General features: G+C 52.1%; 7 protein-coding genes across 7 annotated transcripts; 5 read left to right on the top strand and 2 right to left on the bottom strand.

Annotated features, from left to right (window-relative positions):
- Window positions 1–798: 798 nt before the first annotated feature.
- Window positions 799–1,094, bottom strand: BJY04DRAFT_24999 (uncharacterized protein). Its single transcript, XM_073720006.1, has one exon. It carries the CDS (start codon window positions 1,002–1,004, stop codon window positions 837–839), a length of 168 nt encoding a protein of 55 aa, XP_073564059.1. The 5' UTR covers window positions 1,005–1,094; the 3' UTR covers window positions 799–836.
- A 433-nt stretch (window positions 1,095–1,527) lies between these two features.
- BJY04DRAFT_24997 (uncharacterized protein) lies at window positions 1,528–3,211 on the bottom strand. The gene is made up of 2 exons (XM_073720005.1): window positions 1,814–3,211; window positions 1,528–1,765 (listed from the first exon to the last, which is right to left on the bottom strand). The coding sequence occupies exons 1-2, from the start codon at window positions 2,903–2,905 to the stop codon at window positions 1,679–1,681; spliced, it is 1,179 nt and encodes a 392-aa protein (XP_073564058.1). The 5' UTR covers window positions 2,906–3,211; the 3' UTR covers window positions 1,528–1,678.
- Window positions 3,212–4,147: 936 nt separating this feature from the next.
- Window positions 4,148–5,170, top strand: BJY04DRAFT_204207 (uncharacterized protein). Its single transcript, XM_073713458.1, has one exon. It carries the CDS (start codon window positions 4,311–4,313, stop codon window positions 4,962–4,964), a length of 654 nt encoding a protein of 217 aa, XP_073564057.1. The 5' UTR covers window positions 4,148–4,310; the 3' UTR covers window positions 4,965–5,170.
- Window positions 5,171–5,317: 147 nt separating this feature from the next.
- On the top strand, window positions 5,318–6,723 carry BJY04DRAFT_204205 (dienelactone hydrolase family protein). The gene is made up of 5 exons (XM_073713457.1): window positions 5,318–5,496; window positions 5,550–5,660; window positions 5,719–5,789; window positions 5,838–5,885; window positions 5,962–6,723. The coding sequence occupies exons 2-5, from the start codon at window positions 5,632–5,634 to the stop codon at window positions 6,570–6,572; spliced, it is 759 nt and encodes a 252-aa protein (XP_073564056.1). The 5' UTR covers window positions 5,318–5,496; window positions 5,550–5,631; the 3' UTR covers window positions 6,573–6,723.
- Window positions 6,724–8,994: 2,271 nt separating this feature from the next.
- On the top strand, window positions 8,995–11,254 carry BJY04DRAFT_204201 (uncharacterized protein). Its single transcript, XM_073713456.1, has 2 exons — window positions 8,995–10,924; window positions 10,994–11,254. Exon 1 carries the CDS (start codon window positions 9,025–9,027, stop codon window positions 10,666–10,668), a length of 1,644 nt encoding a protein of 547 aa, XP_073564055.1. The 5' UTR covers window positions 8,995–9,024; the 3' UTR covers window positions 10,669–10,924; window positions 10,994–11,254.
- Window positions 11,255–14,797: 3,543 nt separating this feature from the next.
- Window positions 14,798–16,947, top strand: BJY04DRAFT_226448 (putative C6 finger domain protein). The gene is made up of 3 exons (XM_073718416.1): window positions 14,798–15,439; window positions 15,498–15,821; window positions 15,869–16,947. Exons 1-3 carry the CDS (start codon window positions 15,319–15,321, stop codon window positions 16,501–16,503), a joined length of 1,080 nt encoding a protein of 359 aa, XP_073564053.1. The 5' UTR covers window positions 14,798–15,318; the 3' UTR covers window positions 16,504–16,947.
- Window positions 16,209–16,947, top strand: BJY04DRAFT_204200 (uncharacterized protein). Its single transcript, XM_073713455.1, has one exon. The coding sequence runs from the start codon at window positions 16,517–16,519 to the stop codon at window positions 16,793–16,795; it is 279 nt and encodes a 92-aa protein (XP_073564054.1). The 5' UTR covers window positions 16,209–16,516; the 3' UTR covers window positions 16,796–16,947.
- Window positions 16,948–22,588: the final 5,641 nt, after the last annotated feature.

Here is a 22,588-nt window from a genome sequence, read left to right as displayed (position 1 = left end):
AAAAAAAAAAAAAAAGAAACAACAAACCTTATCATGCCCCCCATACCCATCAAACCGCACCCTCTCCCCATTAACACTCAAATCCACGCTCGCAATCGCATCCGGCAACACACTCACCCAACCCACACCCCCAGCCCTCCCCGCAGCACCCACCCCATCAAACCCCAGTCCCAAACTACGACTGAAATTCCCTGGAATCGAAAAAACCGAATGACTCCCCGAAATCCGCTCCAGACTAATCCGCCCATTAATCCTAACCCCCGTCCCATCCCACGGCTCCTCCGCCTTCCCACCAACTTCAATCTCGACATCAAACCCTTCCTCCGAACCCATCCACACGCCGCCGCCGGTCCAGAGGGCGATACTCGAGTCCCCCGAGCCACTGACGCGCGCATGCGAGATCGGCTGGATGTGTTTGAAGACTTTCCCGTCGGGGAAGGTTATGGAGATGTGTGTCCAAAGGGCCTGATTCGTTTCTGCTTCTGCATTTACATTGCCGTTGCCATTGCCATTGCCATTTCCAGTTCCAGGTAGAGCCGACGCATTCACCAACTCCAGCGGATACCCCAGCGGCCCGGCATTTGAGAAGGTGACTGCGACGGAGGCGTTGGGGTTCTCGGCTGAGACGGCGTCGAAGGACCACCAGTCGAAGGAGGAGGTGTTTGCGCGGAGAGCTTGGGGGCGTCGAGGTCGGATTGGTCGAGGCTTGGGGTGAGGAAGTCGGCGGTTATGGGGGTTTGTGGTGGGGGGAGGGTTGGGGGGAGGGTTAGGGCGTAGCGGGCGGAGGTTGGGACTGCGGATAGGAGGAATAGGGTTGGGATGAGCATTGTGGGTGTTTAGTTGTTGTTGTTGTTGTGGGGTAGAAGGAAAGAGAGAGGTGTGTGGGTGGTGGTGGTGGTGGTGGTGGAGGGTGAGGGTAGGGGTTTATATTGTATATCTATATAGAGGTGAGAAGGAAACAAAACGGGGAAGTAGAAATAAAGTAATGTAGTGCAGGAGGTCATACATACAGTGTGATAGTGGGAAGTAGTGTAAAACAGTCCGTTCCGTTACAGTCACACAGCACAAGAGAAGTAACGTGAACATACATAACCCCTAAATGAAATAAATGCCGGTGCTACAGATACAGGGGTGACAACAGGCTGCAGACGACGCAGATGTAGACAGCAACGAAATCGAATGGAATGGAACGAAACGAAACGAAACGAATGAACGGAGATGACAGACAACACCAAACACCTAACGAACCTATCCTATCCAATCCAATCAGTTCAATCGCCCAGTACCATAACTATGTAAACAAGCTCAGTTCCACGTGTGGAATCAATCAATCAATCAGTCCTTCTTCAATCAACAGAGATAATAACGCCGAATAAACATGCCATGCCATCGCCAGCCATTGCTATCGCTTTCGCATCAGAGCAGAAACAGGGGGAAGGACAGGGCACCCCTGCTTCGTGTACCCGTCTAGTCTCGTGTCCAGCCGGTTGAGTCGTTCGAGACTCTTCTTGCGCCGTGGGTGAAATTCTCCGGTTAAGCGCCGCGCGGGTAGGAGCCGGTTGTTTGGTCGTTGAGCGACCTGTATGTAGTACCGGTTCGATTTTCGGTGAGCGGTCAAGTTCAGTGAGCGAGTTGTTTCGTCTGGTTTGTCAGGTGAAGAGAAGACGTGAGTGACGGATTAGTGCTCTCCGTCTTCGAGCTTCACCTCCGGCTTGACCGGTTTCGCTTCGAGTTCGTCCTTGCAGCCCTTCACCAGTTGATGTCGCTGTTGGAGTTAGCATGTGGTCAGACAAGAGGGAATCAAGGTGGCTACCTTCAATGCATCCTTCCGTGAGAACTGCTTGTCGCAGTTGTGGCAAGGATACGGTTTCACCGCCAGGTGGATCCGGCTGTGTCGCTTCAGGTCGTGATTGCGATTGAAGCTCTGCGGGCATTTGTCGCACTTGAACGGCCGGTCATTCGCCGGCCCCGGTCCATGGAGGCCATGAGGGGGGTGCCCGCCATACATCTGCTGCATGCTGGCCACATGTCCGCTGTTGAAACCTGGGAGAAGACCCGATTGCAACGGCCCCATCAGTGACATTTGCCCTCCTGGACTGTGGACATTCGACATCACCGGTCCTGTCATCGCTGGCAGCGAATATGAGGGCCACGGATGGCGCTGATAACTGAGCGCGGGCGGTGGATTTGACGCGACTCGTGGTGGATGGTGCATTGCCAACGGTGGTGGTGGCCCTCCGTATGGCTGATACGAGCCTGATGGGCTGGATAACTGCTGAACACCCCCGTACGCCGGTGCGGATGAGGACTTCGCCATGTACGGGTCATTCGACGGAAGAGAAGGGTGAGGGGACGCGCTGAGCATCGGGTGCGCCATTGCCGGATGTGTTGGCGCGGCCGTGCCTAGCTGCTGGTGGAATGGTGGAAGCTGGTTCATGTCGTATGCAGGTTGAATCGGGTCGGCGCCGGGGGTCGAGGTCGCCGGGTTACGATGGAAAGTCGGGTTGAAAGAGGGTGAAAAGGGATCTCGGTTTGAATAGGAGGAGCCGATGCCGGGTGTCCACGACGGCTGACGGCCACTGCTGTATGAGCCTTGCGAGGCCCAATACGATGTAAGCTCCGGCGAAGCAGAAACCGGAGTGGTCGCTACCGCCGACGGGTGCGTCGTCGGGGCTGTGGTCGCCGTCGCTCCAGCACCATCGGCTTGCGTCGTCTGGCTGATGAGGCTGTTGACACTGGCTGGAGGCGGAAGCGGGAGATGCGGGTGCTGCAGCGGGTGCGACTGCAGCGGGTACTTGAGTGGTGCCGGGGTGAAAGTTGGCGCCGGCAGCTCAAACTGCGGCAGCGGCGGAGCAGCAGGACGACGGGCAGTCAGAGGCTGTTGAACCTCCAGGCCCGTCCCCATACCGGGGGGGATGGCGAGAGTGGCCAGGTTGGCGGTGGTGGTGGTGTCGTCTCTGGGTAAGACTGGCGGAGCGACAGCCAAGCCGGCCGAGAGGGTGGTTTGAGCCGGGGGGAACGCGAATTGGTCGGGTCCCAGCGGCCAGAATCGATTGCCAGACAGGGCCCCAGTGAGATCAGGAGGATCCAGGGCGAGTGGGATCGCAGCGCGCGATCTCTACGAGCAGTAAAAGATCGCCGGCAGGAGAGGCAGATTTGATTGATGGCCAGAGAGAGATGGGCGGCGGGTGGGGGAGATCTCAGCTTGGACTAACAACAGACATACCCACGCGGGACTGGAGTCAACACGAGTTACCAGCGGATGATAGGAGAGAAATCGAGTCAGGACAAAGACATGGCCTAGGGGGGGCGAGCGCGGTTCTCGCGTCTGGAGGCTGGACAAAGAGTCGCAGTCAGACGGGGATAGCCATGGAGGGAGGAGTGTTTGTTGTCGGAGGGCGAGGGAGCGAAAGAGAAGAGGAGGAGAGCGGTAAGAAAGAAAGACGACAGCAGAAGCAGAACAAAACGGAACAGACAAGAGACAGAGAAATACGAGAGAGACGAGTAAGAAGGTATTAATGAAGATGTTGATAGCAGAGTCGGTTGAGGCCTGGCCAACGCGGGGGGAAAAATGGGAAGAAAAAGGAGGAAAGGAGCAAAAGAAGGAAAAAGAAACGAGAGGAGCTAAGATGTCCGATAGTCTTCTGTCTTTCTCTGGCAAAAAAAGAATCGCTTTTGTTCACCAGATTGCCAGCTGCAGGAGTAGGAGTAGTTCTTTCAGATTTATTATTATATTCCCTTTCTCTCTCTCTCTCTTATTTATACCGATGATCAGCTCGGCAACGTGGTTGACAGGGAAGGCCAGGTCCACCCATACAATAGTTACTGTACTGTACTTCTCAGTCCTCAGTCCTCAGTCCTCAGTCCTCAGTCTCCTGCAGTCTCCAACTTTCTACCTTCATACCATACTTTAAGAGTCGCAACAGAAACAAAAGGAGTACCTAGGATGCCCTTGCGTGGGTTGTGGATGCATGACAGCTGGGAGGAGATCGATCAGACAACCAGAACTCAAATGCGCTCGTATCCGTGGCACAGACTCAACCGGACCATAATCATCACAACAATAATCTGAATAATAATCAGGGTAATAATATAATAATATAATGAGACAGTAATAATAAGAGGAGATGAAAATGTGAGACTGCGAGAGAGAAAAGCAAGCGACGAGAGAGTCTCTCAGTCTCTGGTCACCTGCAAATTCTCTGCTCCGGCCGTCAGGTGTCTGGACTCGAGTGGGCCGCTCTGTCCAATCAAGTCCTTACAGACTAGCTATATCCAGCTAGAGCAGATCTCCTGATTGGCGATGGTGCATGATTTGTCTTTTGCTCGGAAAAATGCGGGCCTCTTGGGGTCTCTCCCTCTTCACCAAAATAGACGAGGCCAGGATAGTCCACCTCCAACTCCAACTCCTCTCGATCGATCGAAGAACGAGAGTTTGCTCCCAACGGCTCAAAGCCAAACGGTCACCACCACAACCACAATTCAACCTGACAAGAAGGCTGCTGCCGGCCCAGCCTGTCGGTGCTCCTGTGGGTCAAGTGGCGGTCATGACAGCAGACAGTCCGAGCCGAAATCGGACCAGTCATCACTCAGGAAATACCAGCGAGACATTTTTACTCGTCGCCGCCTTCTGCATGGATGGTTTGGTTTGCCTGATCTCTCGACCCCTATTCTTGTCCTTGTCCTTGTTCCTCTTGTCTGAAAGACTGGTCATCTTGGGCACTAGCCGAACTCTCGCTGGATTGGGATTGGGATTTTCCCTTTTGTGTTCCATCCCAGTCCAGGCTTTGGAGAAGAGGAATGCCCTCAGCCAGCCAGCCAGCCCATCACAGCTCCCACCCCTTCTTTGTTCGATGAGCGAGAACAAAGAAACAAAACTCTGCTGGGTCCAATTCTTCAGCTCCCTCCCGATCGCATTCCACCTCAAGGGTCTAGACTTTGTGCAGAATGGGCCAATGGCCTAGACTCCTGCATTCCAGGGCCGCAGCTGCCATGGCGCTGTGGCTGCGCTGCCGTGGCGTCCTCATGGGTAGTTTATTTGAGAATCGTGTACTTTTCTTCCTAGTCTGTAGTCTATTCAGCATTGGCTCTATCCACGGCCGGTAAGGCTGTGACTGGACGATCGTGCGGGAGGTAAGGGTGAGCCCGAGGGTCTTTACGGGTAACGGAGTGTATATATATATTTGCTACTCCTGTCACGAGGGAATACATGCGTCTAGTAAGTAGAGTTTGATTCTTGCAAACCCCAGAAGTACATTCGGGGTCACAATATGAATGAAATACATCGTATGCGTATTCATCTCCTATCAATGGATTAATTAGTGATATAGGCATGTAGTTGGAGATCATGTAACCGACCCGAGATGACGTCGATCTTGCGGGGTCCGGCTAAGTCTTCATCACCACCTCCAGCTCTCTCATCTCCTCAAACCTCAATCTACCTTCTGTGCTTCATCTTCATCACTATCTCCATCTCCATCCATCGCTCAATCAATTGTACGTCTCTTTCCAATGTTCTCCCGTCAGTTTCTAACCTACCCCCTCCGTAGGTCCATCCTCAGCTCACTCCGCCAACCCCGCTCGATCCCCCGACTCCAACTCCAACGACCATTCCATCACTCAACCCCAACAATGTCTGGCGTTAGCAAAGCCTGTTGCTCGTGCGTCTACAGCCCATGATCGCAGACCATTATAGCCGCAGCAGCTAACAGCCCCCAGCATCCCCCCTATCCAGGCCAAGGACTACCAGGCCAAGGGCGAGTACAAGACCATCAACGGCCTGAAGACCTGTACATCCCCCCGAATCCATCTTCATCATCAATATCTAACAGCAACAGACGTCACCGGCCCTGAAACAGCCACCAAAGCCATCCTCGTCATTTACGGTACCTCCACACCCCACACCCTCCCCAGATCAAAAACAAACTCCACAAACCCACCAACTAACACCCCTAACAACAGACATCTTCGGCTTCTTCCCCCAAACCCTACAAGGCGCCGACATCCTCTCCACCTCCTCGTCCCAGAAATACCGCGTCTTCATCCCAGACTTCTTCGAAGGCTCCCCCGCAGACATAACCTGGTTCCCGCCGCAAACGGACGACCACAAGTCCAAGCTCGGCAACTTCTTCAACACAAAAGCCGCACCCCCGCAAACCCTCTCCAAGATCCCCGGCGTCGTCACCGAAGCCAACAACCTCGCCCCCGGCCCGCGCTTCGATTCCTGGAGTATCCTGGGATTCTGCTGGGGCGGCAAGATCGCCACGCTAGTCTCGAACGAGTCCTCGAACAAGACCTTCTCTGCAGCCGTGCAGTGCCACCCGGCGATGCTGGACCCGGAGGACGCAAAGGAGGTGAATGTGCCGATGGCGGTGTTGGCGTCGAAGGACGAGAACGCGGACGACGTGAGCAAGTTCGGGGCGAATCTGCGCAAGGAGCATTACGTTGAGACGTTCCCGGACCAGATCCATGGGTGGATGGCGGCGAGGAGCGATTTGGCGGATGAGAGGGTGAGGGGCGAGTATGAGAGGGGGTATAAGACTGTGCTTGGGTTTTTGGAGAAGCATGCTTAGTGGGTTTCTGTTGGGGCTTTTCGGTGTGAGCTGTGAATTATGGTGTATGTCTCGTATGACTTCTATGTAGGTGATGTGGAGATAGTTGGTCCTGCAGAATGGATGACTAGAGCTGCGTGAGACGGGCTGCAAGTGTCCGGATTGTAACCGGTAATGCTTAACTAAAAATATACCTCACCTGCATACTCCGCAGTCTTAGTCTGAAGAGACTGAAAGTAGTACCAGGTTCAACTCGAACAGGGAACCTAATTAGTGCGACCTCTTGCCTCAAGCACATCAAGCGGAAAAAAAAGTCGACATGTTAGTACTCTACAGCACTACTCACGCCCAACGATCAGGGTCGCTCCTACCTGTGGACAGCATTCGCCATCCTGTTCATTGCCAGGCACAGTCGCTTAGAAATACAATGCTTCAATTACTAGAAAGCAGGGGCGATGCACTTTGCTCCTCCCGGTATGTATACGGTGACCCCATGGTACTTTCCATAATGGGGACTGTGAGTCCGTAGACAGGTGCGATGGACGATGTGTCGGTCGCACCTCCCTACTTGCGCCGGTCAAAACGGAGGCAGGCGCGACGCACCGCTCCTGCCTATGTAGGTATGCCCTGTCGTGCCTTTCTGACCAGGACGAGGTCCCGCACGGCAGGTGCGATGAACCGAACGTCAGTCGTTCCTTCCTTTCTTTCGCGATCGATTTTACGGTAACATTCCTAGATCAGGAAGGAACGACCCCCAATTTTGGAAGGTTTAAAAGGTCAGGCAGGTGCGACAAGAATTGGTACCTGCAGGTGGCGGCGTCAAGATAAAGGTTAACTTCTGGAACGAGCCAGCGCACATGAACCATGCTGTGGAAGAAGCCCCAACCAGTCGATCAGAAAGGTTGTTCTAGCTCTCCTCCACACCCCCAGAATCGAGCCCATGTTGGTAGATTAGGGTATGCAGCGTTGCAAACCTTATCATGTGGAGCCCACTCTAGACGTCATTGTAACTCTATCACATCCGGGGTAACCTAACCTTTCCCAGTCCACCGGGCCAGACCTACCTGCAAAGTCCCTCGATTCTACCATAGAACCTGCCTTTAGCAAACCAGCCAAGACGGTGATCTCCGTGAGAAAATGGCAGCCTTTTTTGGGCGTCGGCATTCCGTTGCGGGGGGTTCGGCAGGTGAGGAGAGTATTCTTTCGCGACGGACGCTTCGGCGGCGGTCGTCTGCGCCAAATTTGCAGGGTAAGGAAGGGCGGTTTCAGGCGAGGGTTCGCGAGTTTTTCCGGAAGCATTGGGGAGGCGAAAGGGTGAGTTGCCGTCTGAAATGCCAGTGTTCGAGGTATGCAAAAGTCTGACTGGGTGTAGGGACAACAATCGACGCCCAAACCAACACGGAAAGTTCCTATTCGCACACGTAGCGACCACCATAGCAATAGTCGCAGCGAGGCGGCAGAAATGGACATCGGCTGCGAATCGCCGTCCGAATACGAGCTGACCAGACGCGATATCGAGATGATCTTTTCTGGGGCGCCGTACTTCCTCCTTGAGAAAGGAAAGCAAGCGGAGTGGTATCCGCACGTCATCTTTCCTTTTGACGACCATGACCCTTCGATACAAAGCCTCTGGGACAGACGCCGCCTCCCGTATTCCTCGTACACCTTGTCTACACTTCACGCGCATCTTCCGGTTCCCAAAGGCTGGCTGATCGAAGGGGATACGCCGGTGCAGCTCGACAGCTGGCGACAAACTGGCTCACCGAGAAGGGCAAGTCTTGATCTAGGCATGTACGAGACGCCGAACATGCTCTCACTAAATGGCAAAGAGCCTGGGTCGGTCGGGTTTCATTATTTCCTGGAGATGCCGGTGGCGGATTCCATCCGGTTCATCGGGCCTGCAAAGGCGAGCGCCGAGGCTGACTTCTTAAGGCTCTCAAGTCTACCGGCCATGAATGCGGAAGATCTGATAAAGCATCACAAAGAGCCATACGGTTTATGTATGGATGGTACCGTGCATGACAGAAAGAAGCTTCTCCTTGACGGTCCGAACGCTTGGAAGAGAATAGGGGTTCGCAACGTCGACTTAGCGCATCTGATGACCCGCATGCAGACGTTAAAAGATCTCCGTCATGAGATCTTGCATGGTGAAGCGACAAAGACACTTCTTGACCTGGAAGGGGTCATGGACCTATACAGCGGACTGTTTAACAACTTCCTGTATCCGCCACCGCGGTATCTGACAGTCGAGGGCGAAGACCCGCACAGCATCCAGTGTCAAATAAAAGCGCTGACCGCTGTATTGGCCACACCGGGGGCATGGTTCGACTTTAGTCTGCCAGAGTGGCGCATGCGAATCGGACAAATCCTTTGGGAACGGCCCCCGCACGGCGATGGCGACTTCATCAATCCCCAAACTAATGGCAAGCCTTGGGTTTGTTCCGGCTTGGATCGCAAGTGGTTCCTTGTTCAGATGATATTAGCCGCTGAATTGCTTCTACGGCTCGATGCAACTGTAAGAGTTGGTCTCTTGCGTGCCTCGCATGACCTGCAAATCTCGACACGGGATATCCGGGATTTCAAGCAGCTGCGAACTGCAAAAGTCAACTGGGATATGGTTGCAGTCCGACGCCTGATGGACAGTTTCAACTTTGAGTATGATGTCCGAGACTTTCAACTCGAAGATGCAAGCAACGACGACCTGGCATGCCGGACGAAGGAGAATGAATCAGCATGGGCGTGCGATCTGATACCCGAGCACGTGGATCGGCAGCTACAAGGGCTATTACTGTTCGCAGAGAGCATTGGCTGGGTCCAAATTGCAGAATTGAAGGAGTATATTCATTCCATCTGTCAGAATGGAACGTCCGATGAGGTCAGACATGCGTATAATCGGCCTCTTCAGAATAACCCTGCCGGCTATCGACAGTCTGGCAACGTCATGTATAGCAGAAGCGAAACATACAGACCGCTGTTGTTGCGACAGTTTGACCACAATACCGACTTCAGATCACTCGGTGGCTGGTTGACTCGTACCTGGCTCTCTGGTCTCGTTCTTCCCGGGGCAGGTATATCCCATCTGCTCATGGCATGCCTATTGGAGACTGATGCGGATGCTTTGCTCACCCTAGGACCATTTGCGAATCTGTTTGGGGGTTTCTCGTACGGAGGGAGAAGTTGGTGGAGCCAAGAATGCATCGTCAATCGAGTACTCGCGAGTCTTCCTGGTACAGACACATGTATGGGGTGGATGGGGACTGACATTCGGCCAAAGGGGGCGGAAACATCGAAATCGTTGAATAACACATGGTTCGAGGTCGATGCCATGAATCCTCCCGCCTGTCCAGGAGGGCCGCGCATCAAGCAAGGGAAGAAAATATCTCTCAAATCGACACCCGTTGGGCTCGGCGATTTGACCAGCGCAGCATTTTCGTTGCCCACAGATATTCAAGACGACCGTTTCTCGAACATACAAATCGAGTTCCAATCTCTAGTTTTTGATACTATACCGCAAAAACTGCATGTCAGCAAACATGCCTTATCCGTAAAGGCAACCATGCTTTTCTCTCTACGCTCAGGCAAGAAAACGCCCAAGAGGATCTCGTTCCCGCTCGCACATAACGTACAATTTATTTCGTCGCATGAATGTCGCCCCCCAGGTGGTTTGACAATGTACTCTGCGCCAAATAAACATCAAAACCGCTCAGCGCGAAGGCAGTCGGCTCGTCTCCCAGGACATCCTCTCCATCGTTCATATGCGTATGAGATAATCCACGTGGACGCTCTCCCGGAGAAGGCAGCATCCGAGAGCCGCGCGGCGAATGTGGAGTTCTATCGGTCTCTCATGTGGCACAAGATCATGGTGTTAGACGCGCGGGGCGGGCCCGAGCATGAAGCTTTTGCTAGGGCATGGTGTGCATCAATTGGATACCATGCCGTTATCGGCCGAATTGGAAGAACCTGCCTCGCGTGCTGCATCCGGGAAGCCCGAGCCGTTAAGGTCCGGGTGGTTATCCGAGTCGGTGACGAGGGTTCGAGCCGACCCTCTTCCAAGGTCAGTTCAAGAATCAGCATCGCGCTGGGTGAGACAGCAGTGCACACGAGTCATCCGCACTGATTCGTCACGGAGGATTCGGCCGTTGAGTTCGGTCAAGAGTTTCACATAGACGTTGCCACAGTTTCGAGTCATGAGCTTGCCATTGTATGAAATCAACCCACAAATTTCCCCACAGTCACGGTGACATCTTCAGCCAAAAAAAGTATGACATGATGTGTAAGCAGTATAAGCACATGGAGACTAGCCCGAGATAGATCGAGCGCCGAGGTGAGGAACGCCCGTGGAACTTGTCAAGAAAACGAAATTTCCGAGGTCACTGGGGCATGATTCAGGTCAGCTATAGGCTTTATACTATATAGCTCCAAAGGGAACAAGGATCTCGAACCTGGGGAGACGAACCGGGTTGAGCAAAGGCTCTCGCGTTGGCATTATTATTGGCAAGGACGCGTAAGATTTTGGTTGAGTAAGCCTGGAGAGAGTGGATCATCCGACAAGCGATAGATGAAGGTGAAACAGACCGGCGATGCCGAGCAGGAGGCGCCGAGTAGGGATAAACGATGACAGCGATGGTCCATGGAGGAGGAAGAGGAGGAGGATTAGGAGCGTTGTGGTGGTGAGGAGAGGAGGAGGGGAGGAGAAGTTCACTTCGGGCGGACCCTGGAAAGGGAAACCCCTGCGAGCGGCGTGCTTCACTCCAAGACCAATTGAAGGATCCTACCAACACCACGGAGATTATTTTCTTCTTCGGGCTCTTGGACTGCACCAGCAGTCAAGCAGCAGTGTTATCAGATTTCTGGCATAATTTCCACTGTCCAACTGCCCACTGTGCCCAGCCCACGACCGTTGAGATTTAATCTCAAGAACGGCACCGCTGCGGATCCCCGATGGGTGGGCAGTAGTGGGCACGAACGAACTGCTTAGGCAAGTTCTTCCAGCTTCATTTGCTGCATCTGGATTGGACAAAACATTGCGAGTACTAGTAGTTGCCTCGCGTTTAGATTGCTTCTATTGCTACTAACGACTATGATAGTCGCGCTTCGCTTGAACCCGTGTTCGTTGACTCGGGCGTTTCTCGACACGAGATGAGCATTCAACAAACACCAGCGACCATAGAATTCCCAACGTGACGGACTGAAGATTTTTTTTTTTGCTTTTTTGTGCACGTGGGGAAGTTTGCTTTTTCCAGAGATCGCCTACGAAGCAGATCTCCTGAGCGCTTGCATGCTGCAGGCTGCAGTCTCAGGTCCGCAGATGCCGATTATGCAAACACGTCCGTACGGAGTATAACCAAGTTACTAATTCGTACCTACTCCGCAGCATCCGAGAAACAATGGGAGCTTGGCAGGGCATTACTCAATCGACAGTTCTCGGCCTTGTGAACGTCGAACCTGAGAAAGGCGAACACAAGGCGACTCCGGGGGAGTGGTATTTTTCGGTTAGGTTACTCCAGTATGGGGACTTGGACGTTGGGCCAGGTCTTCAGGAATCAGCACAGAGCTCCTGCTCCACCGACCTGGGTTTTGGGCCCCAAACGGTCAGCTCGAAGCTTGAAGCTCTCAGAGCGTTTAGCCTTTTACTACTCCGACGGAGCTCAAGAGACTGGCAGAGATACGCGCGAAAGGACCGAGGATTCAGGGTCATCCACGAAAACCAGCCGAGGAAGGGCGTTGCGCGGCTTTTAAACTTCCAGGGATATATACGGAGAAGCGAGGCAGCTTGGCCGGGCACTGGCAGACCCTGGGGCACGAACGCTAAGCGACGCCGGATGCCATGACATGTCGCGTTTTCAGGGTATATATCCGGGATCCGAGCTGCGGCTTGCCAATGACAACCGGATTCCCATGGTCTCCAGACGGAGGGTAGAATGAATATTATTTGCAGGTATAATTAGGTCGGAGTGACATGGCAGCAGCGACTCGTCATCAGAACTCGGGGCTCATTTACCACTCACCATGACGGAGGAGAGACGGGGCTCCAAGTTCCTCGCAGTGTGCACTGCTGAGTGCGAGCGTTCAGGAGGCGAAGTGGTGACTACACTGGCGAGCAGACAAGGCGATGCGGCGATGAAGATCGTCCTGATGATCATTCGCGTGCATTCGTAGACCAAAGGTGACCTTCCAGATTGGCTCTGGAACTTCCCCTTGCAGGCACGCATGCATTGTCGGGCCAAGGCCCACCGGAGCAGCAGTGCAGAAATTGCAGAGAAACATGCCTTCAGCCTGTGTCGTCCTTAATTAAACCTTCCTGGGCCCACCTTTCTGACAGCTCGTCAAAAATGTTTGAAGACGAGGGGCTTGAGGGTTGAGGACTGTCGAGGACTCGAAAGACGAGAAGACTGGCTGGTAAGAGTGTCGCACATTGACAGCTCCAGGATCTTCTTTAAGAGCATCTGTAGTTAAGGTTTCATGAAGAACATCTACTACGGAGTACTATCTGTTCAAAACTTCAAATAGCAGATGGATTGCATCAGAAGAAGCCAAGTGGGGAGCTGACGAGTGCAGCCTTCGAGAAGGACCACAGACTTTTCGAGGGTCTGTTTCATCTTCACGCTAGTCCCGATTTGAATACGCTAGTCTAAGTGAAGAAAGTCCTGCTTCGCGCTGAGCCGACAATTGGCTACCTAAGATGAAGGCTGGTCCACTGCTGGTACCCAATCACAACCATGGGGTCTATTGGTCCAAAATCCGAAGAAGCATGCAACTCAAGACTCCTAACTCTCAGTCTCCGAATCCTGTCAGGCCTGAGAGGTAAGACTATTACGGCAGTACGACTCTGTGTCGACTCGACACCGGAGCGTATTCCCTCCCAGTCGCCCTCCGAGGTCAGGAACTCAAGACTCAAGAGATGATGACATTCAGCCCTCCGAAGCACCTTCACAGTTCAGGGACGCCCCCACCCCCGCTAGTCTCAATGCAGCTGCCTGTCACAGATCTGGTTCCATGGATGCTCTGCTTTGGAGGAGCATCCTAATAATGGATAATACCCGAGTGCCTGAGAGTGAGAGCTGGCCAGTTGGACTCCTTGCATCCTATGACTACCCCTACGACTCTCAGAGTACTGTAGTACAGAGAATCGCCATCAGGTAGCAACGTTGATAGATCACTTCAAGCCCTATCACAGGTCCAAGTAGAGTTCAACCCAACTGATATCTATCAGAATGTTAGAAATCATGGCCGAAACTGGGTCGACGGTGTATACTCCGTAGGTACTCGCGGCAATCCCTTTGGGGGAGATAGGAATCTGGATAACCCGGACACCTAAAAATTACCTCATCTTAGGCGTTTCATCTTATACTTAGCCAGACTTGTCCTTTAGTTAACTGCCGCCCCAATGCCACCCTCGCCGTATCCCACTATTTCGTATTCTGGGACACCTTTTCTGCTGCGATCTAGAAGGCTTGGGTTTGGAGAATTGATAACTGCAGAAGAAGGCCGGAGTAGTAACAACCAGTGCAGTGCTACTTGCTGTTGGTTGCCGACGGCAATATCCAAGATGCAGGTACTCGACGCTCATACCACCATCCACTTGTAGTTCTTGTCGCTTGATGTCATTTAACAGCCTGATTTCTCCATTCTTTTTGCGTATTTTATTTTCTTATTTTAGGCGAAGGTGTAATTTTCTACCTGATGCCCACCCCAAAAGCCCCTTTCCCAAGAGGCCGATAGCAGCAGCCAGTCGGTCCCTCAGCATTGGAGAGTGGGAAAAAAAAAACAAAATAAGAAGACTAATCTTAAAGTAGAATATAAGGCATTATTGTAGTTCGACAGTCGATGTCGCCAGATCTGAGTCTAAGTCGAGAAAGGCACGAAACTCCCGAGCTCTCTCTTTCTCAATCTCGAGTGTCTCTCCAGCTCTCTCTCTCTCTTATCCATTCCATCCACCCTCCTTTCCTATGGACTCTTGGCTTTCGGTCCTAATTTATCTTTATTTTTCCGATTTATTATTGTCCTGTCAATGTTTCATTCCCGTGGTGCTTGCTTGTTTCCACTCTGACGACTATTAACTAGCATTGTCTTCCCACTCCCATACACCATACTTTCTTCTTCCTAATCTTCGTCACTGGCTCTGCTCTCTCTCTCTCTCTCTCTCTCTCTCTCTCTGCCACTCTCTTCTCCTTCCTCTTACACCCCCATTCTGTTCAGTTCTTTCATTCCTTTTTATCTTAATTTATATTCACCGGGGTTCCCACGTCAGCTCACCTGTGGCTGAATTTCTCTGACGCGCGCTCCGAGGGAAGCTGCAGTGAATTCTGCTTCACGACGACACGACCACCACGATATTAATCTCAAAAATAGACAGCTTCTGTTTGATTAGGGCCGGGCCTTGGGTTAATTGGATTGAAACAACTATCGACCCCTCGATCTGGTCGTTCCATCCATTCAGGCGACCCCGATTTTCTCCTGCTTTGTCGGAAGTGTGGAGTACCACCACTGAAACCACTGCTGGAGAGACGTACCACTATTGCGCCCAACTCATACTGCGCGAATAATTGTCTTCTTTCAGCCCTTCGGTGCGGACTTTCCGTGATACAACTCTGCTCTTACGACTACCTTTACCAGTCATCTTCTGCGTGGCCGATTCTTGCTTGCCCGCGCATCCACATCTCACACGATCTACCAGCTTCACCACTTTTCCGCGTCTGTTGATCCCTGGTGCTTTGTGTGCCTGCGATTCTAGGCCGGTTTACCTGCTCCATTACTGCTGGAAAGAATGACTGCGGTTGTTGAGTGTATGACCTCCGTTGCCATCACACAAACCGTCACTATGGACCCCTCATCTGCCGATAAGAAGCGCAACAAGCTAGGATACCACCGAACATCTGTCGCGTGCGGTTAGTCTTCTCCTTCTCGATGCACTTTTTCGAGCTCTTACTCATACCATCTCGATAGTCCACTGCCGACGGCGCAAAATCCGGTGTCTCGTTGCGGCAGACGACGCCCAGGGGCGATGCGAAAACTGCATTCGGCTACGGAAAGAGTGTCAGTTCTTCCCGGTAGACCAGCAGCCGCCGATTGAGAAAAAGTCTCGACCCAGCTCGCGCATAGAGACGATCTCAACCGACCCGTCGACAGCCTCTTCGTCGCCGCCTACAGTCACAGGAGAGTCATCCGAGGTGTTCTACCCCTACCAACCTATGCCATTGGGATCCGGCCAAGAAGTAACTTTCAACCCCGGAGCATACCCTGGAAACCCAATGGCACAGTTCGCGCCAGGTGAGTCGGTCAAAGAAGAGGGCCAGAAACCTATTTAACAATAGCAGACACCCAACCGCCAATGGATCCATCTGTCCCCTGGGACGAGTTCACCACCCTCCCCTCAGACCCAAACATGCTTGCAAACATGTCCGCAGCAGCAGGAAAACCAACCATGGTCAACATTCCGCCCAACGTTTGGAGCCAACCCGCAACTCCCATCGCCGCTATGCCTCCAAACCCCTCTCTCACGGGCCCACCCACAGTCCCCTCGCAACAGATTCAACAACCACTTAGCCCTGCGTCACCTTACGCAGTCCAGCCTGACGGCTCCCTGTGGCAAATTCCCCCACAACGCTCAATGACCTTCCCCGCGCAACAAAACATGGCGTCACCATACCCCGCCGGCGGGTTTCCGCAGCAGATACCTCCAGACTTGAAACGCCGAATGACGAGTCCCGGTCAGGGATACCCGCCTGTGCCTATGAACCCACAGAGTCCGCCGGGCGATATGCAGGGAACACCAGTCCAGGTCACCTACGCGCACCAGCCACCGACTATGGGCTACCCGACATGGCAAGACGTGAACGGAATGCAGCCGGTCAACATGGTTCAATACCCGGTATACACAGATGCTTCGGCCCAACAGGCAGCGTACGGCAGTCCGCCAATGGGACACGGACACCCAGGACAACCCCAATAACGAGCATTGACTCATGATAAAAAAAATGAAAAAGACAGGGCACAGCAGGGCAGCGGAGGAAAACCAGGCGTCAACCTTTGAATTTCGATCTCGTTTCCTATTGCGATTCGATTCCTTAATACTTTACATCTCATATATACCCCCGTTCTATTTCTTGCATCTTATCTCTCACCTTTTCTGTTCCATTCGTTTATCCCTCCCCCACATTCTCCCTTTCTCCCTCTCTCTGTGCGTGTCTGATATGGGATTTTCATTGACTTGCACATGCATCACCATACGAGCTAAGCATTAGCGGGCGCAAGGGTTTCAGTCTTGGTTGGTCTTGGGCTTGGGCGGCGGCATCATTCTATTGTTTTCTGTTCTGTTCTAATACACTGTATGCGGATGGCTAGATAGATTTCTTATCTATGACTTTCTCTTTGTGGTACTGGTGTTTGATTACGCGCATTGCATTGACGTCGGACTTTTTATGTATATCATCCAACTACCACTACCATATCAGGCGAATGTTTAAGACATAATAACCCAGTGCGAGGCTGACTGTCACTCGGCACAGAATTTCCGATATCGGCTGAGCTCGCTAGGACATAGACTAGAGTGCTCGTAGGTGGACCAGATAAGCCTCAGATGACATACAACTAGCTTGGAAAATTACCCGTATCTATATCTGTACTCAATCATATTGTCTCTATCCGTTATTGACTTACCATTACCCCCCTTACAGCATGACTTCGCCTTTGCTAGTTCATCTACACAGCTTCACACCATCACGCATGTAAACCCTCTCATTACACCTTCTGATTCGACCAGGTGTTGCCACAGACTGCCTCAGATAAACCATGTCCTCATCCATATCCTGTATCAGAGGATCTCCGGAACAAACCGTGTCTACATCTTCTACGCTGCTCTCTATTCCAGTATCGAAAACAAGTTCCACCACTAGAAAAGACAAAGCATTACAGTCATGAGCATGAGATTCACACAAGAACCTCAGCAGCGATACCTATGACAGAATAATATCTACATAACTCTCCGAAAATACGCGCCTGCACGATCCCATATACCCATATTTATACACCCCCCGGGTCTCTCTGCTAGCTTTCGCAGCCACAGCACTATGCCAAGGTGATGAAGCTCGCAAAGATTATATCGACAATGGTAAGCTGCTAGGGTGGTTTGAGTATACAGTCTTACGGTAGCTCTCCTACCCCGGCAAACACCTCACTATAATGGATACAGCCCTACCTTGCCACGTTTCATCCTTCTTATACCTTCGCTCTTGAGTCTACATCCAGCAGGGTAGCAATCTAGATTCACTTGCCAGCTGGCGTGTAGCGTACTAACCCCATCATACCATTTTGCCATTTTCTATTCGATCTCTTTCCAAGTAACCTTCCAGCCAGATCGAGTATATCGAACCTCCAAGACTTGATCTGGGGACCGGACATTGCATCTCAGGAATCTGGAAATCAAGGCGTACTGCATATCTTGATATGGGTAGTAAACTAAGCCATACCTAGCCTAGAAAGCAACCGTCCTCGACCGATGAACTGACTCAAGCATCACGCATCCATACAATAAGAAAGAGGTAAGGACCCCATAGCAAGCTCCGACCCAGCAGAGGAAGAAAGACCCCAAAAAGCCGAGCAAACTCTAAGATCTATTCTAGCTGCTAGTTATATCAGGAGGCTCTCTGTAGACCAGGGAAGATATATATAAATACGGATACGCAAGCTACCGAGCTACAACAAGCCGATCGCAGGACGTAGAATTTGCCAGATGAGCAAAGACACCAGCACCCAGCTGGCTCTATCTAGTATGTTTTCATCCACAGACCTAGATCTGAATCTAGACCCAGACCAAGACATAGACCAAAAGGCAACATCAACCATATCAAACCAAGCAGCGGCTCCATTCAGAATCCATCGAAGCTGAGATTGAACACCGACCGGACTTGGATTCCCTTGATGCTTGCGGGAAATATGTCTGCGAATTAGGATACACCAGTGGTCTAAGATGCAGACGTACACAGGGGTAGGAGGGGAGGGCGTATATAAATATAGACACATGTATGCTGTCTTTGCCTATGCTGTCTTTGTGTATGCAAGTTAGTACAGAAAGACAGACACGGACGCCGCAGGGCGGAGCAGATTGGGATGCTTCTATTCATTCATATACCCATTCGACCCTGGCTCAGCTTATTTTGATGGTATGTCAGTGACCTAGGGCTTCTGTGGCGGGGCGCTTTGGTCTGTATTTGCTTCGTGCTGCGTGTAGGATGCCGATGGATATTTGGATGCTGTATCCTTTTACAGGGCGTATAGGTGAGCAGCCTGGCACGAGAGCCAGCGGCCAGCGGTAGTAGAGACTGTTCGGGGTGAGAGAAGATATTCATATTCGAGAACAAGGCTCGGTTTCAGGCTTTGAGATATAGAGAATGGTCTAAGGGACAGTCACAACTCATGTAGACGTGGCTTATTATACAGCACTCGCTCGAGCTGGACTCGGGTGATATGGCCTAACTTAAGGGCACGGTTGGGTATAACTAGTGTTCGCCATCTGACATTGTTCTATGTATTCTTATCAAGCTAAATGATAGATGATAACTGCGTAGTAGTGCAGCCGGGCACCAAGTATGAAGCTAGCTCGGGGTTTGATATACTACTTCCCGAACAAGATTAGTACGGTTGCCTCGTTTCACCCCATACAATGGCATTGTCTTCACCACGCCAGATTGAATGGGACGTATGCCGACTTCCTAGGACAGGAAGTCGATGCTTCAAGATGCCTGTCTCAGGCCAGCGAAGCCAGACTAAATCCCGGTTAATGGGAGGAGACGTTCACGAACCAAAGCTCAAACTATCATCTTCTATCGGGAGATGATGGCAGAATCCTAGACAATGGTAGGCAACCCACACCCCACAAGCCAAGTGCGAGCTTATCAAACGGTTTCCATGCTGAAGATACTGCCTTGCAACTCAACAATGGTGCAATCTGGGCTATCAATGGGACCAATGGCGATTGAGTAGAGATTGTGAGAAGGGCTGCGATAACCTCAAGTCGAACCTGCCCAATGGAATATCCCGGGCGTACCTGACCGCACTCAAGTACCCCTGCTTATCTATGTCGAGCAAGGATGTATCATCTGTAACAGCGAATTTAGTCCGCGGAGACGCTAACAGTGCTCAGAGGGTATGATGAGAAGCACGATTGCGATACACGGTCAAAGGGTCGATGGAAAAGGCCCGAAGTCATCGTAGTCTCAATGCGCCCAACGCGAGCGTCCGTTGTGACATGCAGCCGTGAGAACCGAACAGAGGCTCGTCTGGGGTACAGTGTGGAGTCCCCGATTTCGTTCTAGAGAGCGTCGATAGCAATGAGATAGCGAAGCATGCTCGATAATCACGAATTGAATTGGTGAGTACCAGCATGCACGTAATGGAATCCTAGTCGTTGCCTGCAGCAGGGGTCAAACTGTCCACAGAGTGATCTGACGTGGTATCTGCTGTATCTTATCTCGACCGCAACAGCTGGCAAATGAGTGCGTCGCTTTGTAGTTATCTTGATTGTGATATCACGTCTTCGATGACCGATAGTCGGCGTCTGCTCATCATTTGCTGTGCCCCTTCGCTGTGACTGATTAGCGCCGCCTTCTCTGACCGACAATGCAGTACAAAACCCCTGCGGTTCCCATTGGGCTGTTATGGACTGAAGTGAAGCCCTGGGGTGAAAATTCTTCATCTCTTATCGAAGCCTCCTGCGGGGTGGTGAAGAACCGGGTCCATATAAACTCGCTTGACCTCACGCAGTGACTGACGATGGGTTGCTCATGAACTGTTATTCAAGACTTACGAGATGCAGGTCTGTCTCTGGTCTCTGGTATCGCTGCTCCGCCCAGCGCACAATGCAATCTCCTCGGCCGACTCAGCGCCCTTCTTATACAATAAAGTATCACGCATGCTCTACATCTCCACGGCTCCTCCATACCCCAATATCGATCGCATGTATGCCGCCCGGAAAAGTCGTCCATTACGGCGCGTCAGATGATCTCCGCTGAGTCCATTACGAATGGTCAGTTAGGTCTTTCCAGTCCGGCTGAAAGCTCACCCCCCTGCTCACAGTAGAAGAGGTGCGTCGGTCCTGTCTTATTTTAATTATTTTCTTCTCGCTCGCTGGCTTCTGGACCCTTGCGGCCTCCTCCGAGACCCGGTGGCAGGGATGTGCCGCACCGTAGGTATCCAGTCCCGCCCATTGAGCTTTTTTCCCCATATCCGCCGCAGCCGCCGAAAAAAAAAAAAAATACAGATCCCATCACCAAATTCGAGAAGGGTCAAGAAGCTCGAAACATTTGCATCTGCAAGGCGTTTTGTCTGAGCGAATAGTGTGGGGGATACTTCCGACGATGGCATTGTGACAGGCTGAAAGCGTCCTGTTGTCAGTGAAGCTGCTAATAGAGACACAATCTACTTTGCGAGCCTACTCGGTGTTGCTATGGTGGAGGACGATGATGCTTGATTGCTTCTTTCAAGCAGCGAGCACTGACGGCGCAGCTCGGTCCGACCCACCTGATACGGATCTGGGGAAAGCAGTCGAGCCCATCAGGTCAAAACATTATTTACCATCTCAGGTGGTGCTCCAATAGAGAGACTCTTGCGACAGTCTCTAGTTCGACGCTGGACTGGCAATCTAACCTGCGCAGTATGCGCCAAGCAGACTCACCAGCTGATGTCCACCGTATTTCATTTTGTGTGGACATCCTGGAGGGTATCCTTGCCTCCATTGCGTTCACAAGCGACATAGAGTGAGGTAAAACGGCGAAAGAATCCTTCATCTGCGTCAATAATGCTGTTGTGGAAGAATTATTTCAGCTCGGAAATATTGTACTTGGTGGGACCATTTGCCTCATGATAGTGATAGGCAAGAGGAGTTCCTCCGGTGCAGTGGAAGACGATTGAGTTGGGGGCAGAGTTGCTTCCGGCACGCGACAGGACTGCTGTTTGCGTCCTGTGAGGGTTGACTTCAACATGGACGGCGGGACCAGCATTCAATAGTCCAAGGGATTTTGATGACTTGAACGAGTAGCGCTTGGTCGTGGAGTGTGTGGTGCCGCGCGGCGCAGAGTCTAAGGACGTCATCCTCGACATTGTGGGAAGTTGATCAACTGATGCTGCTCAATCTTATTTGCAGGTTTGCAACACCATACTTCGGAGAACCGAGCGAGGAGAATAGACCCGGCAGGGAGCGCTGTGAGAGGACTGGACGATCGCGACCGCCACTTTATCCACATTGGGAATTCCGTGGCTCAGAGCAGCGGCCACATCAGTTTATTCTTTTGCCACACGGGAAATCACTCCAGCATGATTCAGTATCCCGCTGTTTGTTTCATTCAGTCAGCCTTACTTTCCAAGTCCCTTTTCATGCTGATTTCTTGCGGGCGCGAGTTGAATGTCAGGGCAGACTCCGAACGTCACAACAGCATCATCATCGAATCCGCCTGCAGTGTGTTTCCTTCGCCGATCGTGACCAAGATGAATTACGCCCAGACTCTTATCACCTTATCAGCCAGAACCGCCGCGTGGGATAAGGTACAACCGACGAGTCCGACGAATTGACGCTGGTCGTTTGTAGGCGGCCACGAGGCTAGTTGCGCCAGTGGACCCTCACGATTGTCTATCCTGCGGGGCCATCTTCTGTCTGACTCTGCACTTCATTTTTGGAGACGGAGAGTGGGTTCACCGGCCTGTTGTCTCGAGTCCCGGATGCGATTCTTCGGATGACTCTAACTTGTCCTGGACCGCCATGCTTCGTTCGCTCGTCGCCACCAGGTTTTGGCTCCCAGGTTCCTGTTGAATAATCATGATTCCGAACAGTCTGAGGCCCCCCAGGACACTAGGATTCCGCCCGGCCTTTCTCCGAACTGTCTGCCTAGCCGAATGACTTCAGGATTCGAGTGGCTAGCCTGATGGGCCTAACGGCTTCCTAGCCAACCTTGTTTAGCCTTGGCAATATGTCCGGTCGCTTTCATTCGATCCATCCTGTTGCCACAGCATCGGGGAGGCCAGGGGGTGTTAGAGACTCAGAGAGG

This window comes from Aspergillus karnatakaensis (genome assembly GCF_047715665.1).
Source record: "Aspergillus karnatakaensis strain CBS 102800 unplaced genomic scaffold BJY04scaffold_131, whole genome shotgun sequence".
Classification (NCBI taxonomy): Eukaryota; Fungi; Ascomycota; class Eurotiomycetes; order Eurotiales; family Aspergillaceae; genus Aspergillus; species Aspergillus karnatakaensis.
The sequence above is the reverse complement of the archived record's forward strand: the minus strand, read 5'-3'. Positions and strand labels throughout refer to the sequence as shown.